The sequence below is a fragment of the Vigna radiata genome, chromosome 5 (assembly GCF_000741045.1).
Source record: "Vigna radiata var. radiata cultivar VC1973A chromosome 5, Vradiata_ver6, whole genome shotgun sequence".
Taxonomy (NCBI): Eukaryota; Viridiplantae; Streptophyta; class Magnoliopsida; order Fabales; family Fabaceae; genus Vigna; species Vigna radiata.
In genome coordinates this window covers 14,595,405-14,616,784 of record NC_028355.1, presented here as the reverse complement: position 1 = coordinate 14,616,784, position 21,380 = coordinate 14,595,405, and the positions used below count along the sequence as shown (strand labels likewise).

General features: G+C 29.2%; 2 protein-coding genes across 4 annotated transcripts; one reads left to right on the top strand and one right to left on the bottom strand.

Moving 5' to 3' along the window:
* The first annotated feature begins 10,059 nt into the window (after positions 1-10,059).
* Positions 10,060-14,361, top strand: LOC106762380 (uncharacterized protein At1g04910). Its single transcript, XM_014646261.2, has 13 exons — positions 10,060-10,193; positions 10,332-10,498; positions 10,862-10,936; positions 11,411-11,510; positions 11,591-11,658; positions 11,967-12,055; positions 12,155-12,335; positions 12,446-12,574; positions 12,687-12,820; positions 12,916-13,129; positions 13,245-13,429; positions 13,503-13,598; positions 13,785-14,361. Exons 1-13 carry the CDS (start codon positions 10,163-10,165, stop codon positions 13,933-13,935), a joined length of 1,620 nt encoding a protein of 539 aa, XP_014501747.1. The 5' UTR covers positions 10,060-10,162; the 3' UTR covers positions 13,936-14,361.
* A 123-nt stretch (positions 14,362-14,484) lies between these two features.
* On the bottom strand, positions 14,485-19,109 carry LOC106762381 (serine--tRNA ligase, chloroplastic/mitochondrial). 3 transcript variants are annotated; one of them, XM_014646262.2, is made up of 10 exons: positions 18,842-19,109; positions 18,619-18,767; positions 17,576-17,669; positions 17,352-17,500; positions 17,135-17,227; positions 16,465-16,644; positions 15,933-16,099; positions 15,547-15,681; positions 15,352-15,445; positions 14,485-14,958 (listed from the first exon to the last, which is right to left on the bottom strand). In XM_014646262.2, exons 1-10 carry the CDS (start codon positions 19,026-19,028, stop codon positions 14,683-14,685), a joined length of 1,524 nt encoding a protein of 507 aa, XP_014501748.1. In that variant the 5' UTR covers positions 19,029-19,109; the 3' UTR covers positions 14,485-14,682. The 3 variants fall into 3 exon arrangements, with proteins under 3 accessions (XP_014501748.1, XP_014501749.1, XP_014501750.1); XM_014646263.2 differs by lacking the exon at positions 18,842-19,109 and having other exon boundaries at positions 17,576-17,676; positions 18,619-18,753; XM_014646264.2 differs by lacking the exon at positions 18,842-19,109 and having other exon boundaries at positions 17,576-17,676; positions 18,609-18,723.
* Positions 19,110-21,380: the final 2,271 nt, after the last annotated feature.

Below are 21,380 nucleotides of genomic sequence, written 5' to 3'. Positions count from 1 at the left end.
TTGGTCAATAGCATAATCCAATTTAGTTTGGGCTTATACCTAAGCCATCGATTTCATGTTAATTACTAAGTTCACAAAAATATAGTTGAGTGGATAAGATGGGACAAATATAAAGATTGATACAATCTCAATCCACGAGTTTGTTTGAGATGAAAAACATCAAAACATGGAAAAGGAAAAACACAGTAATAATAATAATGATAAATTTTCAAATAAAATATATATATGATAGAAATAAAATGAAAAATAAAAAATAAAAAGTAAAAATCAGTAATCTTTTTCCATTTTTATGTACAAGTTTCTTTTTTATTTATTTGTTATTTAACCATGTGTGCTGTTTGAGCTTATACTTTATCTTATGCAAAAAACATTATTTGGATACTTAGTGCATAATTTACGAATATTTCATTTAACTACCACTTAATTTACCTATAAATTCTAAAAGTTACTGTTATTATTAATATTTAAAATAAGTTTATCTAAAATAAGTTTATTTAACTAACAACTTGTCAACTCTCTCTTTCAACAAAGGAATAGTTTATGAGTTAGAATTAATCGCGTGGTGATTTATTTTATCAGCGTTATATTTATTTACTACTAAAAAGTATGAAATTATTTTGCATAATTATAACTTATCAACTCTCTTTTTCAAAATGGGACAATTTAGCTGGACAACTTTTTACAACGACATTAAAATGACACTTCAGCTAAAGAAATTTAGTGCACAATTCCTTTTAAGTTTTCTATTTTATATTTACTTCCTAATTTAAGAATCACTTTGGTATTACTTTTTTACTTAATTCAATTCGTTTTTAAAATATTTTAAAAAATTATATTTTGTTTTTAAATTATTTATGAAGTGTGTATCATAGTTTTAATAAACTATAAAATATTCAGATTATAATATAATCTTTATGTAGCGTTTGTTAAGAAAATGTTTTATTTACTTTTATAAAGTATTGAAATAAAATATATTATTTTTAAAAAAATATATAATTTGCAAAAATAAATTTAAAAATAAAAAAAAAATATTTTTTACTCCTAAAAAATATTTATTTTCAACACAATCAAACTAATGACAATAAATTGTTGTTTTTCTCTACTAGGTGAAAACTAATTTGTCACATGGTTGAATGGCAGGTGCAACAGCAAATGAGATATGCTCCATAGAAGAATAAAGTTTCGACTTTGGAAAATGTAAATTATTCAAAAGGTTTTCTGATTAATTGATTCTGAAACTAAAGACGAAATATTTTATATCACCTTTTTATTTTTGAAACAAAAAATACTTATGTCAGTATCACATGGGAGCGAAGATGAATTAGGTTCTTGCCTTGCACATATTGTTTTTCCATACACTATAAATCTAGAAAATGATAGTAATTTAAAAGTATTGAAATTCAATATTTTACTAAAAAAATATTTTTAATATAAATAATTATGCTATGAATAGATTTTATTAGTTTAAAATATATAATTTTTATAGAAATCAACTTTTTATAATTTTTTTTTTAATTTTTTTTCTAAGAGTTCTTTTTCTTTGTTTCTTTGATTGAAGAATTGAGACAATAGATTATCTGTTGTATGTAAGTCTTCTTCCACTTGCATGCATATTTTTAATAAGTGATCATATATGTTATGATTGTTCTTGTAATGTTTTTATGTCTTCGTACAAATTGGGAGGAGTTTCACTGATTAAGATCTTGTGAGTTGTTGGATCGAGTAAGGGAAACTAATTGTTTTTGTGTGAGTCAGTTTGATAAATTTTATGTTTGCATGTGGATGATGATTTTATTTAGAGAGTGAAATTAGGCTATTATGATGAATCTGATTTATGCTTATGACTCATTTGATTTGTATGATTTAGATGATTGTTTTGTACTTGATTGTTTTTGCTTGTTTTGTGTGATCGAAAGAGTTTATAATACGAGCAATTGGGTAAATTTGTACGAGTTTCCATGTTTAAAACTATTTTAACCAATGCATTAAGAAATGAGTACCAAACAAGTCCAAGTCTCCTAAAAAACACAAAATGCAATTGTTGATATCTGGTATAGCGTTGAGTAATGACAGACTAGCGTTGAGTGTCAATCTCGATATGCAGGTTTGGGAGCCTTTTAACTCCAAGCTACTTACCATTGAGCGTTGTATTTTGCGAATGCTTTGGCACTAAGCAATAGTGAGACACCGTTGAGTGTCACTCTTTGCAAAAGGTTTGGCGTTGAGTGCCACATATGAGTACCAATTTGCATAATTTCTTTGATTGTTTAATATAGATCTATGATGGAACTGAGGTATGTCTATGATGTTTATTATTAATTGAGGCTATAATATGACTGTGGACATGTATGATGATGGTATTGAAGGAATTTCAAGGGGAAATTATTTGTGATGATAATCTTTAGAATATGCATTAACATAGGAGATTCAATAAGGGGTATTGTGACGCTATTACAAAAGAAGAAAGAATGAAATATTGTATTTCTTATTGAATGATAAGGAGAGAGTACAATTGATATATATATATAATTGTTCAGAGCAATATAAAAAAGGAATATAAGTATAAAAATATATGAACATAAATGCACAGATATGAACAGAGAATAAAATAATTCCAATATCCCCCCTCAAGCTGCAGCATATATATCCTCAATGCTCAGCTTGGACAACAAAGATTGAAATTGTGCTGGATGCAAAGCTTTAGTATGAATATCTGCAAGTTGTGATGAAGTAGAAATAGGCAGGAGCTTAATTACACCAGCTTGAACTTTATCCCTTATGAGATGACAATCAATTTCAATGTGCTTTGTCCTCTCATGCATGGCTGGATTTTGTGCAATTCGTATAGCAGATTGATTGTCACAAAATAGAGGAACTAGTTGTGGCAGAGGCTGTTTCAAATCATGGAGCAAATACAAAAGCCATTGAATTTCACATGTTGTGGAAGCTAAGGCTCTATATTCTGCTTCAGTTGATGATCTAGATATAGTATCTTGCTTCTTCGATTTCCAGCTGATTAAGGATGCACCATAGAACACATTAAAACCAGTCACAGACCTTCTAGTATCAGGGCAAGCAGCCTAATCAGAATCACTAAAAGCCTTGAGAGAAGGTTCTGTGTTGGAGGGAAAGAATAACCCTTGTCCTGGATTTTTTTTGATATATCTCAGGATCCTTATTGCTGCTGCATAATGATCTTCCAAAGGATTGGAAAGAAATTGACTGAGAGTACTAACAGCAAAACATAAATCTGGTCTTGTGTTGGTTAGATATAATAACCTACCAAGAAGTCTTCTATAGGCTTGCACATCTGAATAGGGTTTTCCTTCTGTCTTGGAGAATTTTGTGCCAGGCTGTATGTTCATATATGTGCATTTATGTTCATATATTTTTATACTTATATTCCTTTTTTATATTGCTCTGAACAATTATATATATCAATTGTACTCTCTCCTTATCATTCAATAAGAAATACAATATTTCATTCTTTCTTCTTTTGTAATAGACGCTCTAATAACCATAAATACTTAAATAAAATATAATGTGTTATGTTGTGAAAAGTAGAAGAATGTCCTAGTATATGAACTTTGTTTGGTCTTAGACGTGAATAGGATTAATCATGTGTGTGGTTGAGTGATAACCTCTTGAGATCATGACTCTGTAAAGCCTACAAATCATCACAAATGCACACCTCTAGTAAGTTTCAATGCCAACGACATGTATCCTGATAATTGAGTCTAGTGTTTAAGTGTTTGGGTGTATCTATGTGATTTATTGTATATTATTCATGCTTAGCTTATATTTAATATGATGATTTAATTTTTTTACGGTAATTCTTTTGCACACTAGCTTATCATGTTGTTTCTTTTGATGTTTTTTGTGTTTTATTGGATTCGATGATCACTTTGCAGTGTAAGTAAATGAGAAGTTCGATGATGATACACATATAGTGAAAGAGAGTGATGATGCAGAGTAATCTTCTTTGACTTCTAGTAGTTATCCTATATAAAAATTTATCAAAAACTCTAAATTATTCTTATTTTATTGGCCTAATACTTCCCTTGGTCCTGGTATTTGTGTGAAAATCTCAGTTCAGTCCTTAAGTTTTGAACTATCTCAATTAGGTCATAATTTTTGTAAAAATGCACACATTTTACCCCAACCGTTAACTAATCTCAAACGGCGTTAAGTTTAGCTGACATGGTATGTTGACGTGTTGGCTTAATCCCTTCTTGGTCCTCGTATTTGTGTGAAAATTTCAGTTCGGTCCTCAAATTTTGAACTGTCTCAATTGGGTCATAATTTTTGTAAAAATGCACACATTTTACCCAAATCGTTAACTGATCTCAAACGGCGTTAAGTTTAGCTGACGTGGTAGCCAAAGGACATGTTGACGTGTATTATTTAATCATATGAATTATTTTTTAAAATAAGCAGGGTTTCACGTGGCACAATGCCTATTATTTAATTTATTTGAATTAGGGATTTTATTCATCTCTCTGATAACTAGGTATTTTACACAAATTATCTCGTCGGCTCAAAAAATAAAGTCACCGGAAAACTCGCGTAACTAGTGCAATCAGTCTCACAGTCTTTTCTGCAAATGAACCAACTTGGTAACCTATAGGTTCATCACCAGCCTTTATCCTATTTATTCCACTGATAATACAAGATAACTGTTGCACAGTGAGATTAGTTAGCGATTGGGGTAAAATATGTGCATTTTTACAAAAATTATAACCCAATTGAGACAGTTCAAAACTTGAGGACCGAACTGAGATTTTCACACAAATACGATGACCAAGAAGGGATTAAGCCAACACGTCAGCATACCATGTCAGCTAAACTTAACGCCGTTTGAGATTAGTTAACGGTTGGGGTAAAATGTGTGCATTTTTACAAAAATTATGACCTAATTGAGATAGTTCAAAACTTAAGGACTGAACTGAGATTTTCACACAAATACCAGGACCAAGGAAGGTATTAAGCCTTATATATATATATATATATATATATATATATATATATATATATATATATATATATATATATATATATATATATATATATATATATATATATATATATATATATTTATAATTATATTTATTTATTTTTTAAAATAATTGTATTAATATTATATATATTTTTTGAAACAATATATTTTATTTTATCAATCTTATAATATTTTATCTTATAATTGTAAGTAAAATGATGTTACCTTTCTTTTCGTCAATTATTTTAATTAAAAACTCCATAGTTCAAATAACAAATATTTAACAACAATTGAAACATAGTTAACATAAACTCTTTTATTTTCGCGTTATAATTTAAATAAAATATGTTCAAATATAATTCGTCATGAAATTTTGTAATTATACAAATAGAACATTTTATTTTATTTATAATATATATCTTTTTAAAAACAGATATATTATTTTTCATTATCATATAATGAGTACAAACTATTCATAAATCTTGCCAATCATTAAGTTATGTAAAAAAAATAAAAAATCAATAGACTTTTCTCCCTTAATTTTACTTTTTCAATTCCAAAACTTAAATATATGACTTCATTATACTTAAAGATTGGAATTTAATTCCACTCGACAAGAGTTAATACTATTATTAATTAAGTTTAATTCATTTACTTTTTTAATATAAATTAAAACACACAATTTAGTAAAACTCTCACTTTATTAATATTTTAATTATATATTTTCATTATTCTCTGGAGATGCGTCATTTACAATGAAAAAAATTCTCTCCCAATTTTTTAATCATTCTCATTTTATTTTTACACATATGTAATGGATCTTACTCCACATTTTGGAATTTATTATCTCCTATTTATTTTGAAATTAAATTTTAAAAATATTGATTGTATTTAGAAAATTCTCCAATTAAAATTTGTTTATACAAAATCTAAAATATATTTTGATGGTGTTAACAACTTGTATTTTTTGTTTCTTCAACTTTTTTTTTATTATTTCATACTACTCTGCACACACTTAATGTTACTTAATTATTTCTATTTTCTCTCTCCCCATAGACTTTTAAAATAAATTTAAAGTTATATATATATATATATATATATATATATATATATATATATATTACATGGAGGTTCTAAATTTAGAACATATTTTAAAAATTTAGATACATTTTAATTTTTTAATTTTAAAAATGAATTGATACCGGTTAACCTAACGATTTTATATATTATATGATCCAAACTCAAATTTGAGTGGGAACGTGACTACGTGAAAAATATAATGTGAGACTAAAATATTATTTGAAACGTTAACAAAAATTGATGTAATTGGGCTAATAAAATTATGAATAATGACACTTTAACCATATTTTTTTATGATTGGTTCAAAATTATTTTACAATCATAAACATCAACATGCATCAATCACAACACGTAAATAGTATTAAAAAAATGTTGTCAAAAAATATTATCAAAATATCATTATTTTAAATCATTATTCTAAAATTATATCTACTTATTGTGTCTAAACTAAAGATGATCTCAAAAGCATATCCAAAATTATATCTAAAATTTAATGTGGTAAGTGAGAACGAGTTCTATTATCTCATACTTATCTCAAAAGAAAAATCCTCAATCCTATATAAATAACAAGTATAGTATTTTCATCTCGTCTCCATCTCCAAGATACCATATACATATTCACATCCATACTCGTGTTCGTACTTCTTTCTTACCATTTCCATATTAAATAATTAATTTTATAAAAAATAAAAAAATTACGACAAATGAACTATAATGTTATTAAATATTCAGTATTAAAAGATATATTCTTATATTTTTAATATCAAATTTTTATAAAAGAAATTGTAATTATATATACACTTCAAATTAGAACACTAAATAAAATTTTCTAAGAAGCTTGCAAAGGTTAATGAAACAAACTTGATAAAATTAAAAAGTATTATATTTTTTAAAAAATTATTAGAAAAACAAGTATCAAAGTTTAAAAATATTTTAAATATTTCTTTACTTTCTTTCTGTAAATTCTAATTAAATATTTTTTTATACAAGAATAAAAATCATAACACACCACTTAAAAAATCATACAAATAACAAAAATCAAATTAATAATAATTGAAATCTAACGTATAGATGTTTTATCTTTTGAACTTCAATTTATATAGTAAATAAAATATCCTTCTACATATGCGTGATAAAATTATATTTATGAAATGATTTAAAATATAAAAATAAGTATATAAACAATTATCAAAACAACATTCTACATTATTAAAATAAATAATAAATGAAAATATTAAAAAGTAGTAAAAATATTAAATGTGTGTCTTAAAAATAAATTAATGAATCATTTCATAAAACCACAAACAAAAACAATTGTATAATTAAGGACATAATAGGATGAAGTATCTTGTAAATTTAAGAAAAACTATACATATATTAATCTAGTCAAATTATTAGTAGATAATAAAAATTGTTTTAGTACTATAAATTTTTTTCCTATAAAACAAAAATTAAGGATTAAAGAGAATAAAAAATTTAACTTATTTATGTTATCTATTCAACGAGAGGTCTATACAATAAAACATTTGAAATTGAGAGTCAAGTATTTTTTTTGAAAATAATAATAATAATAATAATAATAATATTAAAGAGTACAAATATTCAAATATAAAACATAAAAATATTTCATAGTATATAGTATATGAACATAAACTCTCAAAGGTTATGATAAAAAGAAAATTAACTTAAAAATATTAGTATATTTCATGAATATAAAATAAGTTAAATAATTATAAAAGAGATGAAAAATATGTAATAAAAGAAAATAAATTTATATATATATATATATATAAATAAATATAAAGTTACATAGTAAAATGTGAATATTTTAATAATTTAAACAGGGAGTAGGATGGTATGAAAAAGAGACCAAACATACCCCATGCTTTAAATATTAATTATGTTTATACCCATATTCAATTCGTGTATAGATTTTTCATCAAAACATATACGAGTTTGAATAATACTCAGTGATAACTTTATTTGTTATTCCTAAACCAAATTATATAAAAAATTGTTGTAATAAAATTTTTTAATTTCATATCAAATATTATATATATATATATATATATATATATATATATATATATATATATATATATATATATATATATATTATATTTTAAATTAAGTATTGATTTATTGAATATATTAAAATCAATATATTTTAAAAAGATATAATAAAATAACAACAGCAGACATTTTGGTAGGTAAAGTTAAGAGGCTTTGGAGAATTTTTATTCCCAGGTTGCGATGATGATGATGATGAAGATGGAATATGTAAATGCAGAAGCATATTTAAGTGTCATGTTTGTGGTTTGCTCCAATCAATCTATTCATAATGCGCATTACTTTCAGAAATTCAATCCAACCAATAATTCCACTTTCTCATAAAATCTCTGCAGAAAATACATTATCACACAGTAATATTACCTACCACCAGATAACAAATAATATTAATATAATCAATTCAATTCTTTACTCATTATAATTAGGATGATAAATTTTTATTAGATCCAATTTCAACTGCAATGTTCAAATTTTGGTGCATGCAAATTTTTTTTAGGTATATTTATTTTTTGTTTTAAAATATATTTCATACTATTATAATTATTTATATTAAATTTTGTTAAAATTAAAAACAATAAAAGGTCAGAAATAATCTATATTTTATCATATTTTGAAAAATACGTGTTAAGTTGATTCTGGTCTATATAAAGAGGTATAAAATAATTGTACATAGCATAAGTTTTTAAACACCATCTTTATATTTTAAAATATATATTATGTCCATTTTTATCAAACAAATGAAGTATTAAATAATTTTATATTAGCACATTTTTTTTGTAAATATAATTTATATGAAAGTAACTTTCAAATCAAAAGGTAAATTTTTCAAAAAAGACAATCAAATTCAAAGATATTCAATGGTGAATTGCAATTGTGTGATTTGATATTGTTTTCCTCTCTTACGCCTTCTCTCTCTCTATTTCTATAAAAAAAAATATATAACTTAAGAAATTCCTTATACTTATATATTTTGAAAATAGTTTAATCTCTATTATATTTATTTTCTTTCATCTAATTGTGGATTTGTTGATAAAGCATCAATATTAAACTCTTAACCATTGAATTGACTTTATTTAATAAAATAATAATATTGTGATGCGGTCAAGTAAAAGACAAATATTTGATTAAATTTTATTCTATTTGTGAAATGAAATGAATATTTAATGTTTAACTCTAGTCAAAGAAAAAACTGTTTACTTACATAAATAAAAACACTGTTTTAAGACACATGTTTAAAATATTTATTTATCATAAACTTAAATCCTAATATTCATAGTTACAAAAAAACCAGTTATTTCAATTTAATGAACCATTTTAATTTCACATAGTAAAAATAAATAGTAAGGAAGTAATAAAAATTTGAGACAAAGTGGATAATAGTAGTCAGTTCCAAATAATATGCGCATCGTACCAATGTGATGGAATATTTAAAGTTTAAACCTCGTTTTTAGATTTAAACTAATAACCTACCAAAATATATTAAAACTAATAACGGCTGTTCGTTACATTCATTTTTTTCTATATTTTAACCAACTGTTATAACTATATATAAAAATTAAATTCAAAATTTATTTAAGAAAAGGTTCAGGTTTTAGAAATTATAAATTTAAATTTTGAATAATTTTGAATTATATAATCTACTTTTCATTGGTCATTATTATTTAATGAATATTTATTTATTTAAAAAACAAGTAATTTATTATAGAATGAGTTTAACTTTTTCCAGAAATTCAAAATTGATTTCCCACGATTATAGATTTGCGGGAGTGGCCAGGGAGATCTGCAACTGAAACCAGCATGAACGAAGCACGAACAATTTTAATTATAATTTAAAAAGAATATATAAACCATTTTAGTAAAAATGAAAATAATAATAATAATAAAAAAATATATTTAAACATAAAGAAGGAGAAACAGAGAAAAGCGAGGAGTGCAAGGTGGCAAACGACGTTGAGAAAAAGCCAAAACCGAACAGCAACAGAGCAGCGCTTTTTATTCCTTACTGCAAACCAAACCATGAAGAAGACGAAGAACCCCACACTCCGAGGTTCATCCTCTTCATCTCATTCTTCTTGACATAACTGTCCAACCTTGTTTTCTTCTACCTTTTATCATATTCATTCGTTCACCCATTCAATACTAAAAGTAAAAATAACGAGTTTCCGCGTTTCCTGGGTGAGTGTAGAGAGAAGAGGACCAATGCAGCAGAAGCGTCGGACGGTTCCACTGGGTATGCTCAGAAGGTTTCTCGCCGCCTCAATATTCTCCATAGTTGTCACTTCTTTCTTCTTTGTTCACGTTCACGTTTCTCCTTCGCCCACTCATCACAACTTCAGTGACAAGATCCCCTCGGTCTGCCTCCTTTCTCTGTTCCTCTGTTCTTTCTTTCCCACAAATAAAAATACCCTCTTTAGGGCTCTCCATAATTCTTTCATCTTCTGTAACTGTTTTTGGCCTCTAACAGATTCTGTTTTTTGTTAATTCAATCACAATGAATCTATTTTACGCGGCTCTCTTTGAAAAGATTCGGTTTTCAGTAATTTTGACTTAACTAGATTGCCATTAGAGCCCACAAATGCCGAAAGTGTGGAAGTTTGGCTTTCGGGTTTTGTTTTTGAAGATTCTGGCGTTTCAGTTGTTACTCTATGGTTTACTGATCAAAGTTCCATTTTTCTTGTTTCTATCTTTTTTTTTGTCAAATTCTAAATTTGACAGTTTTATGACCCGCTTAGCTGGACTCGAGAACTCGTTCCGCCCTATCTATTCAAGACTCCGTTCTCTGTTCCCAAGGTTTTGTATTTTCAATCATTATATTCCATTAGAATTTATTTGCTGATCTCTCTGTTTTCGGGATGCTCTGAATGTGACTATGAAATGAAATCCACTGGGTAGTAATTCTATATATTTTTTCCAAAAATTATGCATTATGAATGAGATAAATCATAAATGTACTATTTTCACTTGCTTTTTATTGATTAAGCTTCCAACTGTTGGAAAACCATCCTAATACAGAAGTTTTTTGTTTTCTTAATTTATTTTCCTGTCTACCATTGGGGGACTTTCTTCTGTGTTAATTGCATTTCTTTTGCTTCTGCTCACTGCTAAGCGGTAATGTTTATTGATCTCGTCAAATTGTACGGTCAGAGATGACTTGTCTGGTATAGCTTTAGTGCTTGTCAGCTATATTAGTCAGAAATATTTTAAATTATGCAAAGCAATTATGCATGCACTTTTTTTTCTGTTTTCACTCCTTTGGTTTTGTAGTTGAAGGATTCAAGAAAGGAGTCAGACTACGAGAAATTGTGGAAGCCTCCACCAAATCATGGGTTTATACCCTGCACGAAGCCTACTCCTAATTACACAAGTAATAAACTTGCACATGTTTAGCAATTTGTGAGTGTGATTTGTTTCTGTCCTTAATTGAAATTTTAACTGCTTATCCAGCTCCGACAAGGTCACGGGGTTACCTTTCAGTTCATACAAATGGAGGGCTAAACCAAATGCGTTCTGGGGTATGGGTTCTCTCTCTCTAAATAAATCTCTTATGAACTAATGAAACATATTTTTAGTGTGTGCGACTTAACTTATGCCATGTTCAATTTTCATCTTCTTATTTGATTGTTGTTAGATGGTAGAAAGTTCTCTACGAGTTTAATTGCTGAGAAGTTTTACTTCCACGTGACTTCAGGACAAAGTTTGCTAAAGTGTCTACTTGATTGCAAAAGCTTGAATTTAGAGAACATAAAGTAGTACATGTCACATTTGGATGTTCTTTACCATTGTATTGCTAGAATCTGAAAGTTTGTTTCCTCTACTACAGATATGTGACATGGTAGCCATAGCTCGTATCATAAATGCTACTCTTGTGCTTCCAGAACTTGATAAAAAATCATTTTGGCATGATACTAGGTAAGTTTTGAATCCCGTTTGTGTTTCTATCTTTCTATTATATTTCTCTATTTTGGATTTTACATGAGTTATTTTATAGCCTTTTTATTTGATCTGCAGCAATTTCTCTGATATCTTCGATGATGAGTGGTTTATTAGTTCTCTAGCTAATGATATAAAGATCATTAAGAAGCTTCCGAAGGAACTGGTTAAAGCAACCAAAATCGTCATGCAATTCAAAAGTTGGTCTGGTATGGATTACTATGAGAATGAGATTGCTGGCTTGTGGGATAGTTTCAATGTATGTAATCTGATTGAAATCTGTTTGTGTGTACAGCTACGTATTTGATCTATTCATTTACTTTAAGTTCTAACATTGTATGACCATCTTGTTTTTAAAATCCTCTAAAGATAATTCGAGCTTCAAAATCTGATTCTCGGTTAGCAAATAACAATCTACCTCCAGATATTCAGAAGCTTCGCTGCCGTGCTTGTTATGAAGCTCTTCGTTTCTCTCCTCGTATTGAAAAAATGGGAAAAGTATATAATTTGATATTTAACTCTAATTAGTTTCTTTGATTGCTTTGTCATACTCTGTCCTTAATCTTAGGATTTTCTTTTTCATTTTCAAATACCATTGGGATCCTTTCAGACATTGGTGGATAGGATGAGGTCATTCGGTCCCTATATTGCATTGCATTTACGTTATGAGAAGGACATGCTTGCATTTAGTGGGTGCACACATGAATTATCTAAAGTTGAATCTCAAGAGCTACGGTTTATCAGGTATTGATGATGCTTCAAAATGATTTGTTGAAACTTTTTGTCTTTACCTGACATCTGATGTTTTTGACAATTACCTTCTTGCTCCAAAATTGTAGAGAGAATACTACTTATTGGAAAAGAAAATACATTAATCCCATAGAAGAGAGGTCCAAAGGGTTTTGCCCCTTAACTCCAAAGGAAGTTGGAATCTTTCTCACTGCTCTTGGATACCCATCAAAGACTCCAATATATATTGCTGCTGGGGAGATATATGGGGGTGAGTTCCATATGGCTGACCTGCGATCCCGCTATCCACTGTTAATGAGCAAGGTAGGCAATTATAATATATTGATAAAGCATTTTATGAACAGATATTAACTTAATGATGTTTAAGTAATCTTGAGAATGCATCGATGTGATGTTGATGACCTATGACTAATCTCAGGAAAAGTTGGTATCCATGGAGGAGCTTGAACCCTTTTCTAGTCATGGGTCTCAAATGGCTGCTCTGGACTATATTGTATCAGTTGAAAGCGATGTGTTTGTACATTCTTACCCTGGAAACATGGCGAAGGCCGTTGAAGGCCATCGTCGATTTCTCGGGAGAGGAAGAACAATATCTCCTGACAGGTGAGACTCTCTTTCAAAAGTTGTACATCATTACAAAGGTGTTCTTTCTGCGTGACCTCACTTGTGTTGTCAGGAAAGCGCTTGTTCGTTTGTTTGATAAACTGGAAAATGGATCAATGACCGAGGGGAAAACACTGTCTAATAAAATTATCGATCTCCACAGAAGACGGTAAGTGATAGGACATGCATCAATGTATTTGTCAAACAAGTTTGTTATTGTTAGACAGATACTAATTTATGTTTCTGGTTTTTTTCTTCCAGTTAGATAGTTGTTTATTACGAATTTTGATAAAATGCTGATGAAAAAGGAAAACTTTTGGTTATGACTTAGTGTTTATGACGAGTTGTTGAGCAGGCTTGGCTTCATCAGAAAGAGAAAAGGACCCGTTTCTGGAACAAAGGGCTTGGACAGGTTTCGTTCAGAAGAAACATTTTATGCAAACCCTTTACCAGGTTGTTTATGTCGGACAGAATCACTCTCTGTAAACGCTTCTCGGTATAGGTAGGCCAGATAAAGCAAAAATATTTTTCCTTTAATGGATCCATATGGCTTAAAGGATGTTGTACATATTGAAAAAAAATTACAACAATAGAAAAGAAAAGGAAGAAAGAAGATGGAAGATATATGAAGTTGGTGAGGAAGAGAACGTTAGATTCTTGAGTGTGATTGGGTCTTTTGGAAGGCATGATTCTTTTATTCATTCCGTGACCATTCCTTGTTTATGTAAAGCATTTTAGATCTGGCAACGGACTCAAACCACACGTCACTGCAAATATGTTTTTTCGTCAAATTCATTATTGGAATTACAATTTTTAATTAATCCTTCCATATTTTATTTATTTTTATAAAAATCTCATTTTCTCCTTTTAAATTTAGGAGATGTTAAAATACGCATTACGAAATTTATTCATGGAAGATTTATCGAACGCAGGAAGTTAGGTCCTGTATACAGTTGGCCCATTTAACACGTGGAAATTATATAGTTTTAACTTTATATTTTCATGTGTTTGATATGACTTTATCGTGAAAATGCCTATTCCGTTATCGTTCTCACTAAAAAAATTGCATACACGTTGCATTATCAAATTTCTGTGGCTACATTCCAGAGGAGGAAAGGGTAACTAGTAAAAAATCTCTAGTTTGTAAGGATAAAAAATCAGTAAGATCATTTGTAAAAATATCATTATGATGAAAATTGCTTCAACTCATCTATCACCGTAGTATACTCTGCCGCAACAAGGACTGTGATCACTTATAATGATTTTCTGGATATGACACTAAGGCCACCCATGAAAGGCCTCAAGGGCTCGGGGATAAGGACAGATCCATCTTCTTGTTGGTAATTCTCAAGCAAACATATAATCATCCGTGGTACTGCACAAGCTGTTGCGTTTAATGTGTGAACAAACTGTGGTGGAGCAAGATTGCCTTTAGATTTTTTTCCACTTCCCAGTGCTTCTGATGCAGGACGATACCTTATTCCCAAACGACGACTCTGATAATCTGTGCAATTTGAGGCGCTAGAGATCTGTCACAATAACAAGGTTCAACAAGTTATATTGAAACCGTATGATTTTTGTATAAGGGATTAGCATGAAGTTGCTAACCATTGTTAACAAATAAATAATAAAACAAAACGCAGTATTCTCTTACAGCAAGCAAGACTAATACTTGCACAATAATAGTATCTACAGGCTATAGAGGTCATATCAACAGGTACAGTAAATTAAAAACTCCAGATATATTAACATTATAATAAGATCTGTGTAGGAATTATTTTAATAATATCTTGAACTTTTTAATTTGACTAGCCATGCTTCCCGGCATTGCACTCAACCCAAACAAGAATCTCAGCCCAATGGCCATAAAAACTGTAGAGATGTGTATTGCAAGATGGAAAAGGAAAGAGCTGTTGCAGTACCTCACCAAACCTTTCTAAACCAGGCATCCATGCCTCCACATCAAATTTACGATAAGCAGGTGCACCCAGATCTGCAGAAGCCATATCCAAAGTTCTGCATTGAAGCTTAGTTATTAGAATAAATATAATAATGGAATTATGTTAAACAATGAAGAAAGAGTGTAAGAACTAAAAGTGAAAAGTAGCAGCGCTCACTTAAAATGCAATCCCAGAGATGAGAAGAGGTCTTCTTCAATTTTAATCAGCTCTTGATGGTAATGTTCACTCTCTTCGGGGCGGCAGAAAATAAACATTTCAACCTTGCTGAACTGGTGAACTCGATAAAGACCTCTGCTCAGTAGTCAGTGACAACTATGATCAGAAAAGGTTGAAAAACCAAATATTTGAAGACATTAACATTAGTTTGTACTATAAGACATTTAGAATAGGAAATTCAACTGGTTAAATAAATTTAGTAAAGTCCTATCTAATACATGCAACAAAAGAAAGTATTTAATGGTTTTTATCCCCCTGTATATTAAAAAAGATTGAAAATTATTAAGGGGATTCCAATCCATTGGTCAAAACTAGAATGTTCGAACCTTGTCGCAGTGCCAGCAGCACCAGCCTCCGTTCGGAAACAATGAGAAAATGCCACATATTTTAAAGGTAGGAATGAGTCAGAGAGTATAGAATCCATATGAAGGCCACCAACAGGAATCTCTGCAGTGCCGATGAGGCATTGGTCACTGTCATCGATGGAATAAATCTGTTCAATGTTTGGCAAGAACATCAACACACGCTATGAACTTCAATCATCTAATTAAACACAGGACATTCGAGGAAATTTTAGGAAAAATTAAATGACGATGCAATGTTTTGCATCGTGAAACAAGGTTGGAAGTCGTATTATGATTATAATTGTACGACCTTTGTAGCCCTTAGCTCTAGCAAAATATAAAACAAGATGGAAACTGAAAGATTAAAAGGACAAATTCTTCTAACGCGGATAAATGGTTGGCAAAAATGTTTGTCATGAGCTATGAATCTTATGTCCATGATTATGAAGGTCAAGAATAATTTAATAACAAATTTGAGAAAGAGAGCATTGTTAAGAGATACACACTCACAAACCTGGGTATTATTTGCACGCGGTTGGAATCCACATTTTTCAACAACAGAGGATCGCACAATTTCAGGGGTTGTTAATGGCGTAAACCCTCTCTTCATCACTTCAGAGAGTGTCCAATTTACAAGAGCCATCTCTAACAAAACTGCTTCATTTTTCAGGTAGTAGAACTTTGACCCGCTGACCTGTGAAGCAGCATGTTAGATATACATCTAAAAGACAAACATAAGTCAACTGCCAATCATATCCTAGTTCTTTTGAGGATCTAAACTTCATCTTGAAGATTAAAATAAAAAGTAAGGAATAAGTTACCATCAAAGTTAATTATAAAAAGTTATTGTAAAAGTTAGAACTGAGAATGAGGTCTCAATATTGTATACAAGGACAGTGATAGAGATGAAGCATTTAATTTTAGAAAAGTTCAAGACCTCGTCAATTTCATGTCATATACAAAACCATTATTGGCTACATTCACATAAGAGAATATGCTACCTCAAGATACACATTCATTCCCTGGAAAATAATAAGTGATACTAATTTAATAGATTCTAATACCATTTCAGGATCACAGTGCAACATTTCACATATAACCCCACAACTCAAAATGATATCAGACTTTGCCAAGCGCCAAATAAATGATGCTTTAATTAATGCCTTAAATTAATCTAAGTATACCTCTGCAGCTGCATCAAAATCAAATAGATCAAGCTCCTTCCCTAGTTGGAGATGATCCTTGACAGGAAAGCTGAAATTTGGAGAACTGCCAACCTAAAATGTTACACATTCACAATAATTAATATTTGAGGAAAAGAAATCAATGCATGAACATCATCAACAACCAACTTTTCTCTTCCAGAAGAAGAAAGGAAGAAATTTTTAATAACTGAAATACCGTTTTCCTTATGGTGGAACAATCCTCCCCTCCTATTGGAACATCGGGATGTGTCATGTTTGGTATACACTGTGCTTCCAGCTGAAGCTTATTATTAAGCTCCACTAGGTCGTCTTCCAAAGCAGCAAGTCCCTCCTTCAAATTCTTTCCTGCATACAAAAAGCGTCAGTTTTAAGAAATTTACCCAAAATGCATAGTTGGGTGAACAATAGCACCTAAAGTACCTTCCTCAATCAATCTTTGACGCTCAGAAGGATCTAGTTTTCCTTTCATCTTGTTAGCAACTGCATTTCTTTCTCCACGAACCCTCTCAACTTCCTGCTATCTGTAAGAAACAAATTAGCCAAGCCATTGAGAACAAAGAGCTGAAGACATTACACAAATACCCATCTTTCAAGCATTTAATCCACGGTTGGTAGCTTATATTTAACATAATCTTATAAGTTTTTGTTTCATATTAATAAAATTCTCCATAAACACTTGCAAGAGGAAAAAAAAAAACTCGAAGGTAAAATGAGTTGAATTTCTCTCATGAGCAAAAGTCATCTTATGTACCTTCTTTGGAGAAGTTGGATGAAAGACCCCTGCACTATTGCTCTCGTATATATAGTGTAAGTAAAACAAACTATCTAATTAATATGGGAAGTGTTTGAAATCTTATGAAGGGCCTCTATGGACAAACTTTCCTATAAAACACTCATAGTAGAGGGGAAAAAATGAAACAAACTTCTCCATGCCCTAAATTTACCTCATACACAAGTTTAAAAAAATAAAATAAAATTGGAGAAGTTATGCGATAGAGCTTCTACTATATTTTAGTTGACGCATAAGATAATTTTAACTCATGAAAAACTTATTTAGCTATTTTCTCCTAAAAGGACGTATGGACAAATTTGTCCAAGGAGGCTTTATGTAGTCTCTTAACAAGTGAAAACTCCTTCAAGTTAGTCCCTTAACGTCAGATGAATTAAGGAGATGAATACTCAATATTTCAAGGGATTACTTAAACAAATTTATTCCTTTAGGAACCACTCGAGTTTGATGGTTTATTTTTCGTGTAAGCATAAGAAGAGAACTTTATCCAAATACAAGCCACGAAATAAGCTCCAGAAATTCACCCATTATCTTTGCTCTACGAAACTGAGAAACAGCAGGTATTCATCAATGAAAAACAAGACATTGAATGGACTGCTATATTTCAATCTATTCAGAATAGGTTGTTTAAAGAAGAGGAAAAGGATAGAAGAGAAACGTAACATGACATAACCTTCTGAAGAGTAAGCATTTCGTCATAAAGGTGGAGAACAAGATCCAAATCAGCATCAGAGTTACGGTTCCTTAAGTTGGCAGCAACAGTTTCCTTGTTATCCTTTATCCACTTGAAGTCCACCGTGGCCTTCCATTGAAGCTTGACACCTGCAAGGACCAAATTGATATTTTATTATTCAGTTCCGCTGGTAAAGTGAAAGAGAAGAAACCCTGAGACTGACCCTGTTCTTGAGGAGCTGTTTGGAGGATGGCAGAAGAGAGAGCTTTGATGGGACGTGGCAATGGAGATTTGTGGAAAGAAAAGGTTGAATTTTTGAAAAGGAAAGGTAAGGAAGAGAAAGTGGGAATTGAAGGCAGTTTCAGAGTTGTTTGGTTATGGAAAGAACAACCCAGTAAACCCGTCATCATCCTTTTCTATCTGCTTTCCAGAGCCTGTGGCAGAGCCTAACCTTCCATTTTATCCTCAATTCATCTATTCATCTAAACAAAACAAGGAAAATATAAAATTCTTTTTCAATTCAAATTATATCTCAGAATGGCATCCTTACTTATGTTTATATCCTGTGAGTTTAAAATTAAGTATTCACAAACATATTTACATTTTTTTATGTTTTAATATTAATTAATTTATTTATAAAAAAAAATTACAATAAGAGAAACATAATTATCATATATTCAATATTAAAGACATTTGTTCTTATTTTTTTGTGTCAAATATTAAAAAATGTATAACTGTATAAATTTTAAATAAAATTATCTAAAAGTGAAATGTTTTCATGTAAGTGAAGATAATCAATAATTAATATTAAAAAAATAAAAATAACCAATATAATATTTAATTTATTGAAATTGATGATATACATTTTTAACGTAATTGAAAAAAATATATAATTAATGCTGTAATAAGACAAAAAGTACAATAAAAGTTGAGGAAATTTTAATACATATAAAATAAAACAAAAAAAATAGAGAAAAAATGTCGAGAAAAAATTTACAAGTTAAAAGAATATTTTATATATATATATATATATATATATATATATATATATATATATATATATATATCAAATTTATAACTATATAAAAAGCACTCAAATAATTATATGCAGGGTTTGTTCAAATATTCTTTCAATGTTCCCATTTTATATCAAAATTAATTGCACTCAACTTTAAGTTTTTTGTTTGAGAAAACTACTGAGTTCACACAAAAAAAAATGTTTAATGTGTATTAAATTTGACACTTTACATAGGTGGATAGAAAGTATCATCACAATTTATTATGAATAGTTTATTGGGATAAATAGTTAATTTGATATAATAAACATTTACGTATCTTAATACGATAAAAAAAAATAATTTAAATATAAAATTTTAATATGTTCATTTCATTTAAATTTTATTAATAATTTAAATAATTAAACACGTAATTAATATTTAATAGTTATCAATAATTTTATAAAAACTAGTTTTAGTATACAATTAATCTTTAAAAACAAAATTAAAACTTAATTATAAATTTATCAAAATCTTAAAAATTAATTAAGTCTTTCAAATTTATTATAAAAATCAAATAATTACATGAAAAATTAACTGTTTTGGCAATAAGAAATTTATTAGCGACTACATTTACTTAATTTTAATAGTTGAGAATTTTATTTTATTATAAAGTAAATAGTTTACTTGTGTGAAAATAAACACATATCTCACTCAAAATTTCAAAAGTGTCTCCTTTTTTTATTGATAATATGGGCTAGTTTTTTGCAATATGGATTGTAATTGGGCTTCAGATTTGAGACAAACAACTCACTTTTTATCTAGCACCACTCTAAGACATATTTTTATGGGTTTTGCTTCCTGCACCCCATCACTTCTCTTCATCCACCCCATCATAAAGACTATCAGATTTTTTTTTTTTCGGTTATAGGAAGGGGTGATTGCTGTCCGGAATTGTTTTATTATTCTAGAAAATAAATTACAGAATTGTTAAGGTGCAGAAAGGAAACCATGTGGTGCAGGAAGCAATTCCCTATTTTTATATTCTTAACTAGTGTTTTTTCTTCTACCAATTGGATTGGACTTTCTAGCATATTTCTTTCTGCACCTCCATAATGTGTGTAAAAGATAAAAAATACCCTTAATATTACGTAATCTTAAAGTTTTTCCTATGAAAAACATGATTTTCTGATTGCATATAAAAAATTTATAAATCATATTTTGGTACATATTTATGAGAAAAAGAATATCCATGTTTGCTATTATCAGTGTGTTCCCGTGGTCAAAGCTTATCTTTTTATTATTCTATTTTTTGCTGCGAAATAAAAGTACAAGAGACTTCCTTTATTTATTTATTGGTTGATTTTTTTCTTTTTTTTCATTGGAGTTGGCCCACCACAGTGATCTATAATGATGAATTAAGTTGAATGGGAAAGTAAAATAAATTATGGTGGAAATGTTTTAGATAGGATAGATGGTGATATCACAACTTCAAAAAGTTGGCAAAAACCTGAAATCAGATCATCCATCATCTTCATACCTCAATTCAAAAAGTAACACGCAAAGATACAAACTCACCTATTTGGATAATCAACTTTACAAATGAAAGCTATGTTTGGATTTCACTCACTTCTAATTTTATTTAATATTGTGCCATTATTTTTCAAAATCTAATTAAAAGTAAAGTTCACTTCAAGATTTAGTTCATCTAAAAGTTACAATAAAATCTGCAGTTCTGAAAAAACTTAACTCAACTTAATTAGTCTA

Excerpts from the sequence above, each read along its gene's own strand:
- LOC106762380 (XM_014646261.2), top strand. The coding sequence starts at position 10,163 with ATGAAGAAGACGAAGAACCCCACACTCCGAG. Across the intron at positions 12,056-12,154 it reads TCATTTTGGCATGATACTAG|CAATTTCTCTGATATCTTCG; the intron begins GTAAGTTTTGAA and ends TTTGATCTGCAG. Across the intron at positions 13,599-13,784 it reads ATCGATCTCCACAGAAGACG|GCTTGGCTTCATCAGAAAGA; the intron begins GTAAGTGATAGG and ends GTTGTTGAGCAG.
- LOC106762381 (XM_014646262.2), bottom strand. The coding sequence starts at position 19,028 with ATGATGACGGGTTTACTGGGTTGTTCTTTCCATAACCAAACAACTCTG. Across the intron at positions 17,670-18,618 it reads AAATGCTTACTCTTCAGAAG|GAAGTTGAGAGGGTTCGTGG; the intron begins GTTATGTCATGT and ends TACAGATAGCAG. Across the intron at positions 17,501-17,575 it reads TCAAAGATTGATTGAGGAAG|GAAAGAATTTGAAGGAGGGA; the intron begins GTACTTTAGGTG and ends TTTTGTATGCAG.